We start from the raw sequence: 17,114 nt of genomic DNA on the forward strand, positions 1-17,114 counted from the left end.
TCTCCATGGGCATGGGCTCCTATCTACCGTGCTGCCAAGCCACACTTCCGACCAAACCCTCCTTGCCCTCAACGCTGTGTCCTCCCGGCATTCCTAAGCCTGGCAGGACATTCCTGCCTCCGGTCCAAGACCTCCCCACAAGCAGCTTTTGGGAAAACGGCCAAATGCCACTGCTTCACCCCATTTCTTGCCTTCTTGGAAGCAATAAAGCCATAAAAAGCCACTTGCAGTGACACCAATCCTCTCACCGAGGGGGTGACTCCCTGTCCCTGGATCAGGCAGGGCTTTGGGTCCTGCGCTGCTGCACACACCGGCCTCCCACCACCACATGGGGCCCGTGGAACTGTACCATTGCACCCAACCCCATCACGACCAGCTTTGATTAGAACGCTAAACAAGCACGGTTTGTGCTGCTAAAGCCCACCCTGGAGCCTTGCCTAGGAATCACAGAATCCCAGAATAGTTTGGGTTGGAGAGAACATCAAAAATCATCTCATTCTGTTCCCCTGCCATGGCCAGGAACACCTTCCACTAGACCAGGACGTTCCAAGCCTCATCCAATTCGGCTTCAAACATTTCCAGGGATGTGAGGACCCTTCCCCTCCACTCACCTCCACTCCCCTCATCCTGGAGCACCCGTAGGAAAATGCTCTTGCAGGCATAGGTGAGGGTAATTAAGCCTTTGCCTCTCTTGAGCCGCTCCTTCTAATTATGCCATTAACACAGCTCCCGGGCTGATTGGTTGGAATTGGGCACAGGTCTGCTCCTGGTACTCCCTGGGGATGGGGGGATTCCTCCACCAAACCTGGCTAAGCCTCAAGCACTTCGCACCCCAGAGCCAGCCCTGGCACACGTGCAGCTGCTTTGGGCTGAACCCAAAGTCCCTGGCAAACAGGTGAATGCAATAAGCTCTCTGCAGCTGACTAAGGCACCGGCAGATAATTTCCTCACATCACACCTTGGCTGTGTTAGGTTCCTTAAGGAATTGGCGTTGGTAGCTGGCACTGACCTTGGGGGTCACCAGGAGTACAAAGGGTGCAGGTGTTACCTGTTTGGGGTTCTGAGCACCCCGCTGAGCTGAGCCACCTGCTCTGGGGAGTTTCTCTCTCCCGGGGCCTTCATCCCCTCCTTGCCTTCTTCATCACCATGCAGCGTGTACACAGCCAGGATCCTCACGCTGTGTTCATCCCAGCAACATCCACAAAGTCAGGGAGCTAATGAGGGGAAGAAATGACAAAAAAAGAGAGGAACCAAAGCAAAACCATAGGTGAAGACATGTCTCAGGCCTGGGTGCCTGTACCTGCTCTGGCTTTGCACAGGTGATGTCTCACTTAATGACTCTCCTGATAAATTCAGGTCAGTGTTTCTACTTAAACAGGAGCATGTCTCTCCTTTGCTAGGTTCCTATGCCTTGGCTTCACACCATGGATTTCTGCTCACATCCTGACTGGTTTGAAGATGTGTCACCTGTTTTACATAAGTCAGTTCTAACAAGGCCGAGTTCCTCCTGGCCTGGGGGTCTGGCTTGGACTCCCAGTCCCACTCCCAGTGGAGTACAGGCTGCAGCCTTTCCCATTGAAGAGGAGAGGGAGGACTGGGAGGATTTCAGTGCCTAGGTTCACAAAACACACAGGAATTCAGTATCTTGTGATCTGTACCTCCCTGTCAAGCCCAGTTTAAATCAGGCAGGGACAGCAATAGCTGTGTGTAGGCTGGACACTGAGCTGATGTTCCCAAGCTCCTGTTTGGAGAAATCGATGGTACTCCAAGACCCAGCCTGTGGGAGATGTGCCTTTTAACAGGTTCAGGGCTGGGGAAAAGAAGGAAATAGAAGAAAGTGATACATTGTGAGCAGAGAGATGCTCCCAGTTGCTACTGGGATCATAATTAACACCAAGCCAAAAGCAGGGAGCTGGAGAGCTGGACTAACCTCCCTGCTATCCCAGCCTTTCCCCACAGACTTATTACAGCGAAACCTGATTTTTTTTTGAGGCAGATCCCCTCTCCATCCTGTCTGTGAACATAGAGCAGCTCAGCAGAGCCTTTCACAGCCTCCTGGCACCACTCACTCAACCTTGAAATTGTACTGCAGGGCTTCTCCCCCTCTCATTTTCCATCCAGTCACAGAACATTCCTGCATCCAGCTCTCCCCACAATGTCTCACTCCTCTGCCTGCCTTCCACTGCAAGAGCTGGGATCACCGTTTGTCTCTAAATAGATGAAATATCACATGGAAAGCAGGTAAACCACGGACACATGCAAAATCCTGCCCCACTCAGATACTGAATTATCTCTGCTTGCCAGGGACCACGTTCTGCCACGGACTCCAGGGTCTGCACAGACATCACTGCCTGACAACCAGCCCGTGCAATATTGTGCCATCCGTCATTTCTTCACGCCTCCTTTTCCCCAGGAGTCTCCCACAAGGGTCCCTGGAAGTGCTTCCCCAAAGTACTATCCTTTTTTTTTTTTTCCTCAGTAAATAAAACCTGTGTAAAAATGCAGGGCAGCTTTTATGCTCGGGAAAAAGCAGCCCATGCCCCCTGCTTCCACTTTTCTGGGGGGAAACATGGTGATTTTGTCCCCCCAGACCACAAGCCCCAGGGGAGTGGTGGTATCCTCCCTCTCCCACAGCTTTCTAGCACCCCATGGTGCTGCGTGGGTTGGGATGGCGGTGTGAGGGAAGCAGCTCCCCACCTGCTACCTTCTCACCCGAGTCACAATTAATTTGTAGAGCCATCTTGGAGTTTTCTTTTCAACCACCTGTGCTGTGGCTGACAGTGAGCCGGCTTTTCCGGTGTGAAATTAATTTCCAGGTCCATTTCACACAGAATTTTAAGGCCAATATTAGGATCACACTGTTTGTTTAGGAATTTATGAGTGAAGGAGGCTGGTGAGAAAGCTGAGCAAAGTTAAGGGATTGCTGGAATTCTCTCTCTGGAGAATAAAAGCACTGAAAGAGCAGCTGGTTTTGTTGTTTGTTTTTTTTTTTTCCCCTTTAGAAGTACAGAAGTACTGGGTTTCAAATTGCATCTTTGGAAGGTGATAGTCCCTGTGGAGGCAGCAGGAGGGGCAGAAACTGGGCTCACCTTTGAATACCTAATTCTGTGGGAATTCCTCAGGGATCTTCCAGCTTGTGTTTACAGGTGGGTCCATGCAAGCTACCCCTGGACCAAGCATTCCTGTGGTGATAACACATAGCAAGAAGGGTCAAGGTGATTTTGGTGAGCCTCAAAAAGCCTTGCCAGGACCTGGCTGAAGCCCTCTGCACTCTGCAGACCCCAAAGCAGCCTGTTTGCAGAATTGTCTCAAGTTGGGGCCAGCAGGGCACATCCCCTGCTAGGGGCACTGAGAGCACCCTGCAGCCCCAGGCTGGGCTTGTTAGATCCACAATGGGTTGATGAGGGTAAAAAAAACCCTTTGGAGCAACTCTCTTTGCAGCTGGAAGCACTTTTCACTCAGCCCTTGTGATTTCTTACTGCTGGGGAATGTTAGTAAACTGGAGAGGGTTCAGTGACGATCCAGGTGATCTGGATCAAGAGCAGTGGCAGTGACAGGAGACAACTTTGCAACTACCCTGAGTCACTTCATGCCACACATGTGAAGCACCTTTCTCTTAGCTTTGAGCCCTACCTCACCAGCTTGTTTTTTTTCCTTCCCCTCGGTTTATTCTTTCTTCCTCAGCAAAGGAAAAGGTGCCATCTACAGGCACAGCGAATCCATGAACAGGCACAGAGAATCCACCCCACAGCCCTTCCCATCTCCCCTGTCCCCTGCCATCATACCCTCGGCTGGGCCATCTTCCCTGCAAGGTGGTCTCCAAGCTGCTTGTTCCCTGTTTGGGGTCAGGGAACACCAGAGGGCTGTGCCACGCAGAAGATGGCCTCGCTCCTGGCCAGCCCTGGGGCACACCTGTGTTTGACCTCGCTGGTAACTCAGTGGAGCAGCAAGATAAAAACCCAAGGGAAGGTGACCACTCATCTCCACAGCCTGGAGGAACCAGCAAAGGGGACACAAAGGAACTTTGGTCACGCTGTTTCCTCAAGGGAATCCTGGAAGGCTCCTGTGCTGCTCACCCAGGGTCACAACTTCCAGCCCCGTGAGGTCTCAAAGTGCTGTCGTGCTCCTCTTCTGCCTTGCTCTGCTCTGCCAGTTGCCTCTCATTAACCCATTTTGATCAGGTTCACACGTTTGTGATTTAAGGAGGTCAGCGAGGAAAATAAGAAACTGTAGGAAGAAGTGCAAATAACAGCGGATAGATAAATTGTCCCCTGTGTGAGTACAGTGGGGTGTCTATAGCAAGGGGGACTCCTGGGCAGTTGGAAGGTGAGTGCAGGGGACCAGTGACGAGCTTGTGGTGCTGTTTAAGGTTCAAGTTTGCCCTCAGGAGAGGAGGAAATCTCTCCCCTTCTCGCCAAGCCAAGGGTGGCAAAAAGAGTGGAACTGAGGCCAGGCAGGTGGGATCGCTCCTCCTAAACAGCTACAAGCCTGGAGCTTGCTCCTGCTTTAAAAACCCTTCTCACCTCCCAGCTCCTGCTTCATATTGAAGGCATTTGTCAGAGCAGACACTCCATCCTGCGCTGGCAGGTGTTCCAAGCTGTGCAGCAAGGCAGGGTCACAAAACCTGGGATGGAAGAGGAGCTGGCAGGGGGGTCCAGGCAGCCCATCCACCAGCAGGCAGGGATGGCAGAGGGACGGCTCGCTGAGCTCTGTCCAGCCTTCTCCAGGCGTGCTGGAATTCACACTCAGGCAGCCCCAGCTCCTGCACTCCCCCGCCCTGGCATGATAAATTAGGAGGAAAAGTTTCTCATCTCAGTTTGTTCTCGCAGCGCCGTCCAACAGAGCACAAGCCTGTCTAATCAGGAGCTACAGTCCTTCACCATCTGTTTGGAGCCTAATTACAAATGCAGAAAAATAATGTGCTTTACAATTGCACCAGTAAATGCTGTAAATGATTTAAATGCATGCATATGTTCCCTGCAGAATTCAGCATGCATCTGCGACTTCTTCTGCTCACATTAGGCACACAAATCAAGGGAAAAAAATACCCAGATCTGACGAACAGCATGTCCCTAGGATGGTGATTTTTATCCCTTTTTTCCCCCTGCTGGAATGGCAAACAGGGCTTTTTTGTAACAATTCATCCAGCAGCGTTTTCTTTGCTTCCATTTTAAAAACTGTTTATCACTGCTGTGTAAATATAGTACAAATTACTCCATAAAACATGTAAAAGGAGAACAGCAGCCGGGCAAGCCTGCAGCTGGCTGGCAAGGTTTCAAAGCCAAGGTTTGTTTTTTCCTGTGGGGCACCCGTGGAGGGGCGGGTTCAGCTCAGCTCATCTGCTGTGGATGGTGGCCCTTCCCAAGCCCCCAGTGACTGCTTGTGTTTCATAGAATCATGGAATGGTTTGGGGTTGGAAGGGGCCTTAAAGACCATCTTGTTCCTGCTGCTCTTTGGCCACCACCAAGGCAATGCTGAAGGATAACGAGGTGGCTTCAGAGGTGCCTCCCGGGGGGTAACAGCACTGCACCAAAGCCTCTGTAACACAAAGGCTGGTGCCACAGATGGAGAGGTGCCAGCATTCCTACCCTGTGAGGCACTCCACTGAGGGAGGACAGCCTGGACAAGGCTTTGGAGATCAGAGAGAAAGAGAAGTCACTTGCAACTGATGGGGGGTGAGTATTGCTTCACAGCAAAAATTCCCTTTCCTCCTCCAGCATATTTGTTTGTTTTCAAGCCCCCAATACTAACACTGAACCTGGTCCAGCTCTGAAGCAGGGAGGGGGAGCTGGCACCACAGAGCTGAGAGAGGACAAAACCAGCTCAGGCATAAGCTCAGTTGGTCTCCTTTGAGCAGAAGCTGCAGCAGATGCATCCCCTCCACTTTGTGCCCTTTCATCCCTTCCCCTCCTGCTCCCGGCACCCCGCTGCCTTGCTGCTTCTGCTTTGCCAGATCCCAGCTTTCTTTTCCCCTTGGCCAGTAGGATTTAACTCCAAAGGCTGCTGGAAAAGGCAGCATGGGACAGGCACAGCAACCCCTCTGTGCTGGGCTGCTAGGCCCAGCAGGACTGGGACTCTCTGTACCCTGGGTCACAGAGCCAGCACTGCTGGGCACCACCTCGAGTGCTGGGCACCACCTCGAGTGCTGGGCACCACACCAGGATTTGTGTGACTCCATTTCACATCGTGGGCTCTCCCTCAGGAATTTTGCAATGCCTGCATGGCTCGTTTTACACCCACAGAGGAGAGGGGCCAAGCCCTGAGCAGAGCATGTGGTCCTTCCCGTGGCAGCCGGATCAACACCTGCCTTCCTCGGCTGGGAGATGGGAAAACATGCACAGCCCTGCTGGCTGAGAGGAGGGTGGTAGTTACAGAGACAAAATCTGGGAATGCATTTTTAGGAAGGTGAGGAAGACACATGGATGCAGCTCAGCTCCAGCCCTGCCCACAGCCATGGTCTTCCTCTGGACCTCAGGTATCCCAGTTCTGGGAAGCAACTCCCTCTTGTAAGCTCTTGAAGAACTAGAAAAAAGGCAGTATAGTCTCCCAGCTAAATGTGAAGTAGGTTTGATCCCTGCAGTGTTCCTCCTGGCTAGAGCATCCTTCCAGGCCTGTGAACTGGGGTTCATGGCTGCTTTTGTTGTCAAAGATGCATTAATCATAGGATCATGAAATAGTTTGGATTGGAAGGAAATGTGATGATCATCTAGTTCCAAACCCCTGCCATGGGCAGGGACACCAACTCAACCCACCCAGGCAGGTAGCAAGATATAGCTGCACTTTGGTGCATCCCAGATCCAGCATCCTTCATTCTGTCTTGCCACCACCATTTCCCTCCTCGTCCCACTTTTCCTTACCTTGAACTCCTCAGTATGGCCCACGCTGAGCAGCAGATGTGACTTCTCCCAGGCACTGTAATTACTTCCCTGCCATTAAATGCAATTCCCTATAAATTATCCATCCCCTTTTGCAGGGGGATCACCCACAGCTCATGGCTCAGACACCTGGCAGCATCCACCCCCATACCATGGCATTCCCACCAGCATTCCCTGCTTTATACCCAGACCTGGTTCTTGCCCAATTTGCATCTGTATTGATTTTTTCCCCTCATTTATTAACCTTCCTTAGCTGAATGCCACTGAAACCAAAGGATAAATCCCCTTTTTGCTCACTCCCCCTGCCACAGGAGCACTCTCCACACCTACCTGCATGTCCCCTGCATGGGGATATTCCATCAGAATAACTGTGCTCTCAAAGCAGTGCTCTCAGGGCTCCTTCACCCAGCCCTTGCCTGGGATTTCTCTGAGTTTACAGTCCAAGCTGGGAGAGAAGGATGACCAGAAGGAAAAATGCAAGCTAAAACTGCATGCATCAGTGCATCTCCAAGAGAAATTATTTCAGACACCAGCAGTTGCACAGCATCAAGAATCATCTTTATTAGCAATGGTAGCAGATAAGAATTTGGTCTATAACAGGAAGGAGAGGAGGAGCAGAGATGCAAAGCAGTAAAAAAACAAGCTGAATCTCATAATTCCTTGGATTGGGGTAAAATGCACAAACTGAAGACAGGCCCACTGAAGCCCACAAAGGGACTTTTTGGTTGCCAGCACCAAGTTGGGTTGGGCTTTTTGACCAACTGCTGCATTTTTCCAGCACCAGAGAGGCGATGGGAGCACTGACCCCCATGAGGGGCAGCCAGCATCCTGACCCTCAGCCCCTGGGTGGGCCTTCACCTGGGTCAAGGCAGTCCCTGGCTGAGTGCTGGAGGCCAAAGGGCTCCAAACCCACCAAAGGGACAGGATCAAGAGCCCACATGTTCCATAAAGCTGCTCCTCACTACTGCACACCCAACAAATTTTCCACTTGTGTCTGGATTTTATGTTGAAATAAAAAGCGGCTGTAAAGCAAAGCTCGGTGCGTGTATTGCCAAGGGGCCCAAACTAAACACTGGAAAAGATGTAAAAAACCCAAATGTCCACCACACCCAAATGGCACCCCAGGGCAGTGACCACCATGATCCTGTTGTTCTCCCAGCAAAGCCCCACATCCAGCAGCTCCACCATGACTTGGGCAAGCAGGAGGTGCTGAGAGAGCATCCCAGTAATGGAGCAGCTGCTCCGAACCCAGTCCTAAAGGAATTAAATTTCCACAGACAGCATCTCTGAGGCATCACTGCACTGCCAAGCCTCTGCCATTACATCCCTGATTACCAGTTCACCTCTTCAGACCATAAATCCAGCCAATCTTAGAAAATAAATACAGTAATCAGATTTAGTCCAGGCTGTGCTGGCATATGGGAGTCTAAATGACTTTAAAAGCCAGTCCTCTTTGGGTGGGCCATATTTTCGGGTGTCACAGTAGCTCACCCCTCTGAAAACATCTGGAGGCCATATGCTGCCTGTCTATATAAATTAACCAGATTTCTGCTGTGAACCTCACACCATGGCCTCTCTCATACCTCCCCCTGGTTTTCACAGAGCTCTCTGAACACAGACTAAAGACACCTTAAAAACCTCAGGTTAGGACCACTCAGCATTTCACTTTCCTTGGGGATCACACCACAGTCACAGCTCTCAGCTCCTCTCAGCTTGGCCAGGAAATAGTCCCAAACATTAGTGGCACCATGCTAGGAGGTAGATGATTCCTCAATTCAATTTTACATGGAAAAAGTAAAGCAAGCAAAAGTCCAAGTGGAACAGTTTCCCTTTATTTTTCTTTTTGTGGAATGATTGTATGAAATCTGTGCAAAACAGTGCCCTGATTCCTGGGGCAGCTGCTACTCACTCCCTAAGTTGTGTGAAAATGCTCCAGGGCTCAAATCCTTTTTAGTTCAACACCACCATCACAGCTCAGTGAGGGGGGATCCCCCAAAGACCACCCAACCTGAATTCATAACAGTGTGGCAGCAAAACCCAAGGTGCCCCCAAAAGCCCTGGGTTCAGCTTAAAACCACTGGCATAGGGGCAAGGGACAGTATCCCTGTGTCCCTGGTGCTTCCCTGAGCTCCCTGGGGAGGATGAGGCTGTTTTGGTTCCTGCTCCATTAAACTGGGGAGCAAAAATGTCTGACAGAACCTTCCCAAGCACAGGGGATGCCCCTTCCCAGAAGGGAGACTTTCCCTCTGCATCCCCCTGGATGCAACTACCCCCCTCCCAAGACAGGCAGCCTGCCTCAAAACCACAGCATACCTGACTCTTTTGGGAAAAAAACCCAAACTCTAAAATACCCAACAGCAGCACCACAAACCAAGGGCATCCTCCTCCTCTGGTTACCCCTTCTACATGAAGTGCACCACAAAAATAGCACAGGCAGATCCCAGAGCCAGTCCCAGCACGAGGTAAAATGTCATCACCACCCCTGCTGCCTCAGCCAGCTCTTTTGGCACAATTTTGGGGCCATAGACCATGACCAGTGTGCCCAGGTAGCCATTGCTGAGCCCCAGCAGTGCCGTGAAAACCACAGGGTAGATGTCCTGGTTGAACACCACGGTTTGGATATGAGCCCGGGGCTGGTAGTTGCTGAGGATGAAGAGAGGGAGGAAGATGGATCTGAGGAGGACGAGGGCAGGCAGCAGTTTGCTCCTGGGGCCGGGCACCTGGATCCAGGCAGTGACCTGCCTCCCACACCAGTCAGCAAAATTGTATAGGAGGAAACACGTGAGTGGTGTGAAATACTTGGTGCTCCATGGGCTTCCTGAGGACTTGCTGACAGACTCGATGTTGGAGGAGAGGGAAGGGAAGATGATGATGGAGATGAAGAAGACATAGAAGAGGCAGAAGCCGAGGAGGGCAGTCTTCTGCAGGATGGGGCGGAGTGGGGGGATGCCAGCGCTTCTTGTGAGGAAGGAGGAATTCACGGTGCCTCCTGGCACTGCTTCATCCTCCACAGAGCTGTCGGGGGGCACAGAGACCAGAGAGGGGCTCTCCTTCTGGCGGCTCAGGTAATACCTGGAGAAAGAGGGAAGCATGGGGGCAATACAACTGAGATTTGGAGAGAGGGCAGGAGAGAAGTTGGCAACAAAGGGATGCCCACTGGACCCAGCAAGCCCACCACACCTCCAGCTCCCACTTCGTAGAGAGAGATGACCTCTGGAGACCCACCATCCCCTCTCCTCATCTCTCTGCACCCTCTGTGTTCACAGAAGGGACCTAGTGCATGCAGGCACATGGAGGCGGGGACTCTGGGGGCTACACGCACCAACCAGACCAATGGGTCACACACATCCGAGTGGCAGACACAATATGGAGACACTCCTGGCTGCCTGCCTCCAGATTATGGCTCTCTACTGACTCTGCACATTTTGGGAGCGCTGGCATCAGCAGCCCTGGGAAAGCTTGGCAGAAACTTAGCACATGCCCAGTTTCAGCCTGTGGTTTCGGTGAAAGGGGAAGCCTGGCTGGTGGCGGTGACGGGGCAGGGACCGGCACAGCGAGCATCCCGTGGATCCCCCCAGCAATCCCACTGCAAACCCTCTGCGGGAGGCCCCTGGCAGACTGGCACACACCTGGAGTACTCCAGCCTGGGGAGGAGCAGGTACACCATGATGCAGATGACGATGAAGATGTCGGCAGTGAGGAAATAGGCCAAGGCGCTGTCGGTGACATCGGCCGCGGCTGCCAGGTCTATCACAGAGGCCACGGCACTGACGGTGCCACCCATGGCCTGGCCTGCGTGTGGGAACGGAGATGGGCACAGTGAGGGACAGAGAATGAGAGGAGGAGCCCAGAAGCTCCTCTTCTGACATGCACAGCTCCCCCACGGGACACAGCTCAGGCCCTGCCCCACACGCTCAGCCCCAAACTCTGCTCAGGGTGCAGCTGCACAAACCACCTCCTCTCAATTTCCACACCTCAGGTATTTGTGGGGTTGCACCACAGCCCAGGTGCCATTCTGCATCCCCTTCCAACACAGCACAGCACACACAAGGGTCAGGATGGGACTTGACCTGCTGGGCTTGCAGGTCCCAAGTCCTGCAGAAAAAGTCCAAACCTTTTCCAAAGCCTAAATATGGCTTTCCACCAGCACACATATAATCAACCTCTCTTCTGCACTCCTCCAGATGGGAATCCAAGCCACCAGCAGCAGGAATGCCATCTCAGGGATGTGGTGCTTTTCCCCTCTGAGATAAACTCATTAAAACACTCCTCTCTTGGCCCCAGGAAAAACGGAAAAACTTCTCCATCCTGATTTTTCTCCCCCTTTCCTCTTGGTTTGTCAACCATTCCACAATATATTTATAATGTTATCAAAGCTCCAGGGAGCTCATCACTCACAGCTCCCAACCTGCCCCTCATCACTCACAGAAACGCTGAACAGAAAGGACACAAGGCAAAGCTGCAGAACCCTCAGCTGGAAATGGCAGGGCAGGGGGAAGTCATCTCCTTCCCCCCTTCTCCCTGCACCCAGCAACTCTCCAAGGTCAGTTTATGGGTATTTACAGAAACCAAAGCTCATGTGACTGAGCAAGTTTCTCCTTCAGCAACTTCCCGTTATCATTAAGGCAAAGTTAGGCTTCTAAAACAAACCCCACATGACGAAACCCCAGGTGCAGGAGAGAGAAAACCACAGAGCTGAGCAGGGAAAGTCCAAGAGCACGATCCCAGTGGGATCACCCAACCTGAGATCAGAGCCTGCAGGTTCCTCATGGGGAAGCAGCTGCTCAGGCCAAAGATGCTGCTGGAAAAGATGGTGGAGGCACTGCTGACCACAGCCACACAGCCGATGGTGAGGGCGAAGAAACACGTCGTCCAGGCAGACGTATCCACCTTCACCAGCACCGTGATCACCAGGAAAACAGCCAGCATGACAAAGAGGGAGGACAGGATCCGGACACTGGCAGGAACCCTAGGGACAAGGGGAAGGAGTCCTGCGTTTCAAACCACAACATGAAGGTCAGACGTGGGAGGACAACAAGTCCTGTGCTGGCAGAAGGGATGAAGAAAATAAAGACGGGGGGACACAAGGAAACAGCGAGGCAAGGGAGAGAGGTAGGGAGCTGGAATCTGGAGATTAGGCACACAAACCCATGCCTGCAAACATGCAGGAGTTTGATGTGGGATTAAGAAGGGTTCAAATGAAGGGATGAGGCTGTTTGAGATTTAAGCCAAGCTTGCAACAAGGTGCAGCTAGTCCATTTCTTAACCCAGTTCAAGTGCTGGTAAAACCAGGGCAAGGTGTTGCTCCTACCTGGATGAGCTTTGCTTTTGTCAACCAGTCCCCTGGTGACAATAAAAGTATTTTTAAGAGGGAAGATTGTTTCCAAGCAATTAACCAAGGAATTAATTAGGAATTTATTTACTCAAGCCAACTGCAGGCATGTGTGGATCAGAGCAACACTCACTTGTTGACAAGCAAGAAGTTTCCAATCAGGCACAGCACTGACGGCACGGTGGAAGCAATGGAGATGTAACTCTCAAAATAGTCCTGCCAAGGAAAAACAAAACCAAAACAAAGTAAAAAAGGTTGTAGGGGGAACAGCATATGAATTTCAGGTCCTGAATATGACACAACAGGGAGTTATGGTGTAGGTATCCACCTTGTTGTGTTGTAGCACATGTTGCAAACTGCTCAGGACAATGGGAATTCTGGGATTTGCCTTCCCATAGCCCCAGGCTATTTCAGAAAATCAGGGACATAAATTCAGAAGGAAAAAATAAACAGTGAAGGAAATAGCTGCCATACTGCTGTGCACCATCAAAGCGTGTCTGCTCCCTCTCCTCCCCTCGAGGGGCTTAATCCCATTTTTTTGCTGCAGCAATCTCAGCCAGCAGGTAGGATGATGCTCACAAAGCAGAGATGACCTACATGTCCACCCCTATCATGACAGGTTTTCATTTTCTGCACTTAGCCAGCTACAGAGATGGGGCCACATCATGTCCAAGCAGGAGATGGCACTTGGCAGGTTTTCTCTGCACAATACATTATTTTTTAGCACTTTGCATCATTTTTTATCAGTTTACAAGCACGTTCATCTCTTCTTCCCTAACAGAAGCTTCACTGGAAGCAACAGGAAATCTAATAATCATTCCTAGAGGGTCCAGATAGGCAGAGACTTAAATGCCTGTGCTGATGGCATTGGCTCAGCCAAGCAGGAGGCTCAAAGTTCTGTGGCCACACGATGAATTATAGCAGAAAAGACAAAGCAAAATGCAAACCTGGCAGCTAAAACTCCAACTTATTTACCCATCTACTTAAAACAAACCTCCAAACCATCCTGGGGATACTCAATAAACTTCCAAGTTAATCTTCTTCGGCTTTTGGGGAGGAAAAATGACTTTCTAATGCTTTGCACCAAGCACAAGTGTACTCAAAGTAATCCAGCAGAGATGCTGCATTTTGAGCATCCCAGGGAAATATTCATTCCTTCCCAGCAAATGGGCTCACACCAGCAGTGAGAAGAGAATTGGGCAAGTATTTAAGAGCCCTTGCACCACATTTTTAATGCAGCAGCAGAATGGTGGGTGTCAAATTAAATCCATGCCTGGACCAGTGGAAAATATCAGGTTCCATACTCCTCTCTCCTGCTTGTTAGGTTTTAATCCATCTCCAAAGGCAACTCTTCTCCCTCCATGGGTAATCCCACCCTTCACAGATATGCTTTCATTTTTGGCACTGCAGGATATACCTTGTTCTTCTCCCTTTCTGCTGAGCCCTTAAAATAAACTGCAGAGTAAACCTGACATCTTCTTCCCACATCCAGGTCTAATGGGGGAAGGTGGCATCCCTCAGCCACGGAGCTGAGGCACATAATGGAAGTGTTTAACCCCATATTAACTTCAAACGCGCTGCCTTGAAAAAACCCAAACCAGAACAAAGCATTGTGGTGGCAAGTCCAACGCAAGATGCTTTTGCAAAGTAGTTTCTATTCTGCTCCAGCCTGGACTTGGCAGCTGGGCTCCTGCCAGGCTGGAAAAGGAATACAGGTCCATGACAGTGGCTGAAGGCACTGGAGTGTTACCTGGAGCATGAGGCATGAAATTAGCAGCAGTGAAAAGGCTGGAGCCAGGAGCAGACTGTCAGTCAGAGATGCATCCTTCCAGAGTCGAGTTCCGTGTGCAGGTAAACCCTCCTGCTGCAGCAGATGGGCAGAAACTGGGCTGAATGGTTTAATGTCGATCATTCTCAACTGCCACAGAAAAGCCATGTAGCTTTTCCTTGGAGAAAGGAAAAAGCATCCCTCCACAGCCACAAAGGAAGAGGAGAAACACCTTTTCAGCAAAGAAATGGCTGATCCCGCCAGGAACACAGCTGTGCAAGGAAACACCTAGTGATACTCTACGTAAACCCAGGTTTTTTCAGGAGGATCAGCATGATGTAGAGGCAGTGAGGAACATGTGGGATGCAGGGAATATGAGAGAACACCACACCATGTGGTGACCGAGCACCTTTCACCCCTCTCTGAGCACATTCCCTAGCACAGAAGGTCTTCAGGCAGTGCAGGAGCTTGGGCACCATCAGTTTAATTCACTTTCTTGCTCTACAGCAGCACACCTGTAGCATCCTGGTATAAGCACTTCCTTTCCTCCCCATCGAAAAAGCAGCTGACTTAACAACTATGAAAATTAAAAGAGCTGTGGGTGTACTGGAGTGAGACATCTGAGGGGAAACGTGGGCGTCACACCTGGCTCTGTGTTTATATAAAAACAAAAAGTGCCCAAACCACCTGAACAAGCTCTGCCACTGGAGGAGGCTGTGATGCAGCTTCATTGCTCCAACACTTTTTCCAGCCACAAAGAAACAAACCCACGGCTTTGTCAGGGAGGCACAGGGAAATAATCCTGCTGTGGCAGGAGCAGCAAGAGAAAGCAGCCTTTCTGGGGAGAGAAAGAGGCCATAAAGGTTGGCTCATCCATCACCCTGTGACAAGCCCCTCGCCCCATATGCCACAAGCCAGATGTTGAGCACTGCAAGGAGATACTCATGTCACACCTGCCAGATCATGAAGGACAAAAAAAGAGACCACCACAAAGACACCTCGCACTGGTAGAAACTGCCCTATGAAATGTTAAGCCCTATTTTTTTAGATTCACCTTAAAACTTAGTAGTCCAAATACAGGTAAAAGGCAGACCACAAAATGATTTGAAGCATCTTCCCTGTAGATATTTGTAAATAAATACCAAATAAACCTTTCCCTCTGGTTTGCAGCAGGTGAGACCCTAGAGAATGTTCACTTACCTTCTGGGGAAGTGGAGGGGGAAAAACAGCAAGTTAGGAGGGAAAACAGGTTATTTTTTCTGCCTTGAAAGCAACACTCACCTGCAGGTCTGAGGCTGCCTCCCCCACTGGGCCCGGCTCATCTGAGCAGTTCTGCAGCTTATACCTCCAGTAGTGTTTGGCCGTGATGAAGAAATTCCAGGGCAGGAGGGACCCAATGCCCAGGAGGAAAAATATAAGGTAGGCCCCATGCCAGCGGTCACTTGGCTTCTGCTGGCTGTACCTGCTCCCCACGGGATCCTCCAGCAGGGGCTCCTGGTCCGAGGCAAAGCTGCCAGCTACCGGGTGCATCGTGCTGGAACACCGGGAAAAACAACCGCCCACAAGGATATTGTCACACCAGGGTTCCAAACTGCTGCTCACAAGCTGTGGCTCCCTCCCCCTTTGGCCCTTGCAAATCACGGAATCACGGAATTGTTTGGGTTGGAATGGACCTTGAAGCCCATATCACTCCAATGCCCCTACCATGGGCAGGGACACCTTTCACTAGACCAAGTGGCTTCAAGTCCTGTCCAACCTGGCCTTGAACACTTCCAGGGATCCAGGGGCAGCCACAGCTTCTCTGGGCACCCTGTGGCAGGGCCTCAGCAGCCAAATACTGGAGGAGTGAGCTGAACCAGGGATGGAAAGGCATGGGAAAAGGGACTGAGACTCAGCAGAGTCCACCCATATTTCTGTCCATCATTAATACTTAACCTGCCCCCTTGGACTTGCAGGAGTAAGAAACCTCACTTAGCTCACGGGAGGCTCCAAAAAAACCCAACGGCTGCCAAACCAACAGCGCCGTCGGGCTCTGCAGAACAAGGTGTAAACTCATAGTAACACGGACGGGCTTTCCGAAACGACTTGTAAACTACTACAACATCACTCGGGCTTGGCGGAGCGGCTCCTAAACCAAACGCGACGTCACCCGGCTGTGTGTAAAATGACTCACAAAGACACACAGCATCACGTGGCGCAGGAAAAGAACTTGGGAACGCCGCAGGAGGCTGGCCAGGGGCACCGGGATCCACCGCAACCGCGCCGGGCTTGGCCGGGAGCCTCGGAGCCGACCCCAAGCAGCGCCGGCCGAACCCCCGCCCAGAGGGGCAGGGCAGAGCGCGGGGGAGGCGGAAATGCCGGAAACCGGGCTTTTTGCAAACAAACCAGGGGATTTCGGGAGCGGGGAGTGTCGCCTCCCTCCCTGCAGCCTCCCACTCTATCCATGCGTTCCCCTCCTCCGCCCGGCCCGGCCCCACTCGCCCCGACAGCGCAGCACTTACGAGGGTCCCACGCGGCCCCGCCGCCACCGCCTGAGGGCTCCCGGCCCCGCCCCGCCCCGCCGTTAATGGCCAGGCCACGCCCGCTCACCGCAGCGCCACGCCCCCAGCGGGCCTGGCCGCGCCCCGCAGCAGGAGGCGGGCGGGCCCGGGCTGGCCGCGCCCCCGATGTTGGCCACGCCCCTCTCGGCGAAGCCCCTCCCCCCCAAATTCTGCCCCGCTCCGGTGGTATCGGGCGTGCGGCCAGCTCCGGCATCCCCAGCACGGGAAGGGCCTGGAGCTGCTAGAGCGAGTCCAGAGGCGGCCACGGAGCTGCTCTGAGGACTGGAAACCCCCTGTATGGAGCCAGGCTGGGAGAGCTGGGGGTGTTCACCTGGAGAAGAGGAGGCTCCAGGGAGAACTCAGAGCCCCTTCCGGTGCCTGAAGAGGCTCCAACAGAGCTGGAGAGAGACTTGGGACAAGGGGATGGAGTGACAGGACAAGGGGAATGGCTTCTCACTGACAGAGAACAGGAATAAATGAGATATTGGGAAGAAATTCTTCCTTGTGAGGGTTGTGGGGCCCTGGCACAGGTTGCCCAGAGAAGCTGTGCCTGCCCCATCCCTGGAAGTGTCCAAGCCCAAGCTGGATGGGTCTCTGAG

General features: G+C 52.1%; 1 protein-coding gene across 1 annotated transcript; it reads right to left on the reverse strand.

Annotated features, from left to right (window-relative positions):
- Positions 1-8,685: 8,685 nt before the first annotated feature.
- On the reverse strand, positions 8,686-16,508 carry SLC29A3 (solute carrier family 29 member 3). The gene is made up of 6 exons (XM_048311850.1): positions 16,477-16,508; positions 15,257-15,517; positions 12,341-12,423; positions 11,618-11,844; positions 10,505-10,667; positions 8,686-9,947 (listed from the first exon to the last, which is right to left on the reverse strand). Exons 2-6 carry the CDS (start codon positions 15,503-15,505, stop codon positions 9,278-9,280), a joined length of 1,392 nt encoding a protein of 463 aa, XP_048167807.1. The 5' UTR covers positions 15,506-15,517; positions 16,477-16,508; the 3' UTR covers positions 8,686-9,277.
- Between the last annotated feature and the right edge of the window lie 606 nt (positions 16,509-17,114).

This window comes from Corvus hawaiiensis, chromosome 8 (assembly GCF_020740725.1).
Source record: "Corvus hawaiiensis isolate bCorHaw1 chromosome 8, bCorHaw1.pri.cur, whole genome shotgun sequence".
Taxonomy (NCBI): domain Eukaryota; kingdom Metazoa; phylum Chordata; class Aves; order Passeriformes; family Corvidae; genus Corvus; species Corvus hawaiiensis.

What these genes read in the sequence shown, in the direction of transcription:
- SLC29A3 (XM_048311850.1), bottom strand. Translation starts at nt 15,505, where the DNA reads ATGCACCCGGTAGCTGGCAGCTTTGCCTCGGACCAGGAGCCCCTGCTG. An exon ending in AGGCAGCCTCAGACCTGCAG is followed by an intron (nt 12,424 to 15,256) that starts GTGAGTGTTGCT and finishes TTTCCTTGGCAG; the next exon opens with GACTATTTTGAGAGTTACAT. An exon ending in CCCAGGCTGGAGTACTCCAG is followed by an intron (nt 9,948 to 10,504) that starts GTGTGTGCCAGT and finishes CTCTTTCTCCAG; the next exon opens with GTATTACCTGAGCCGCCAGA.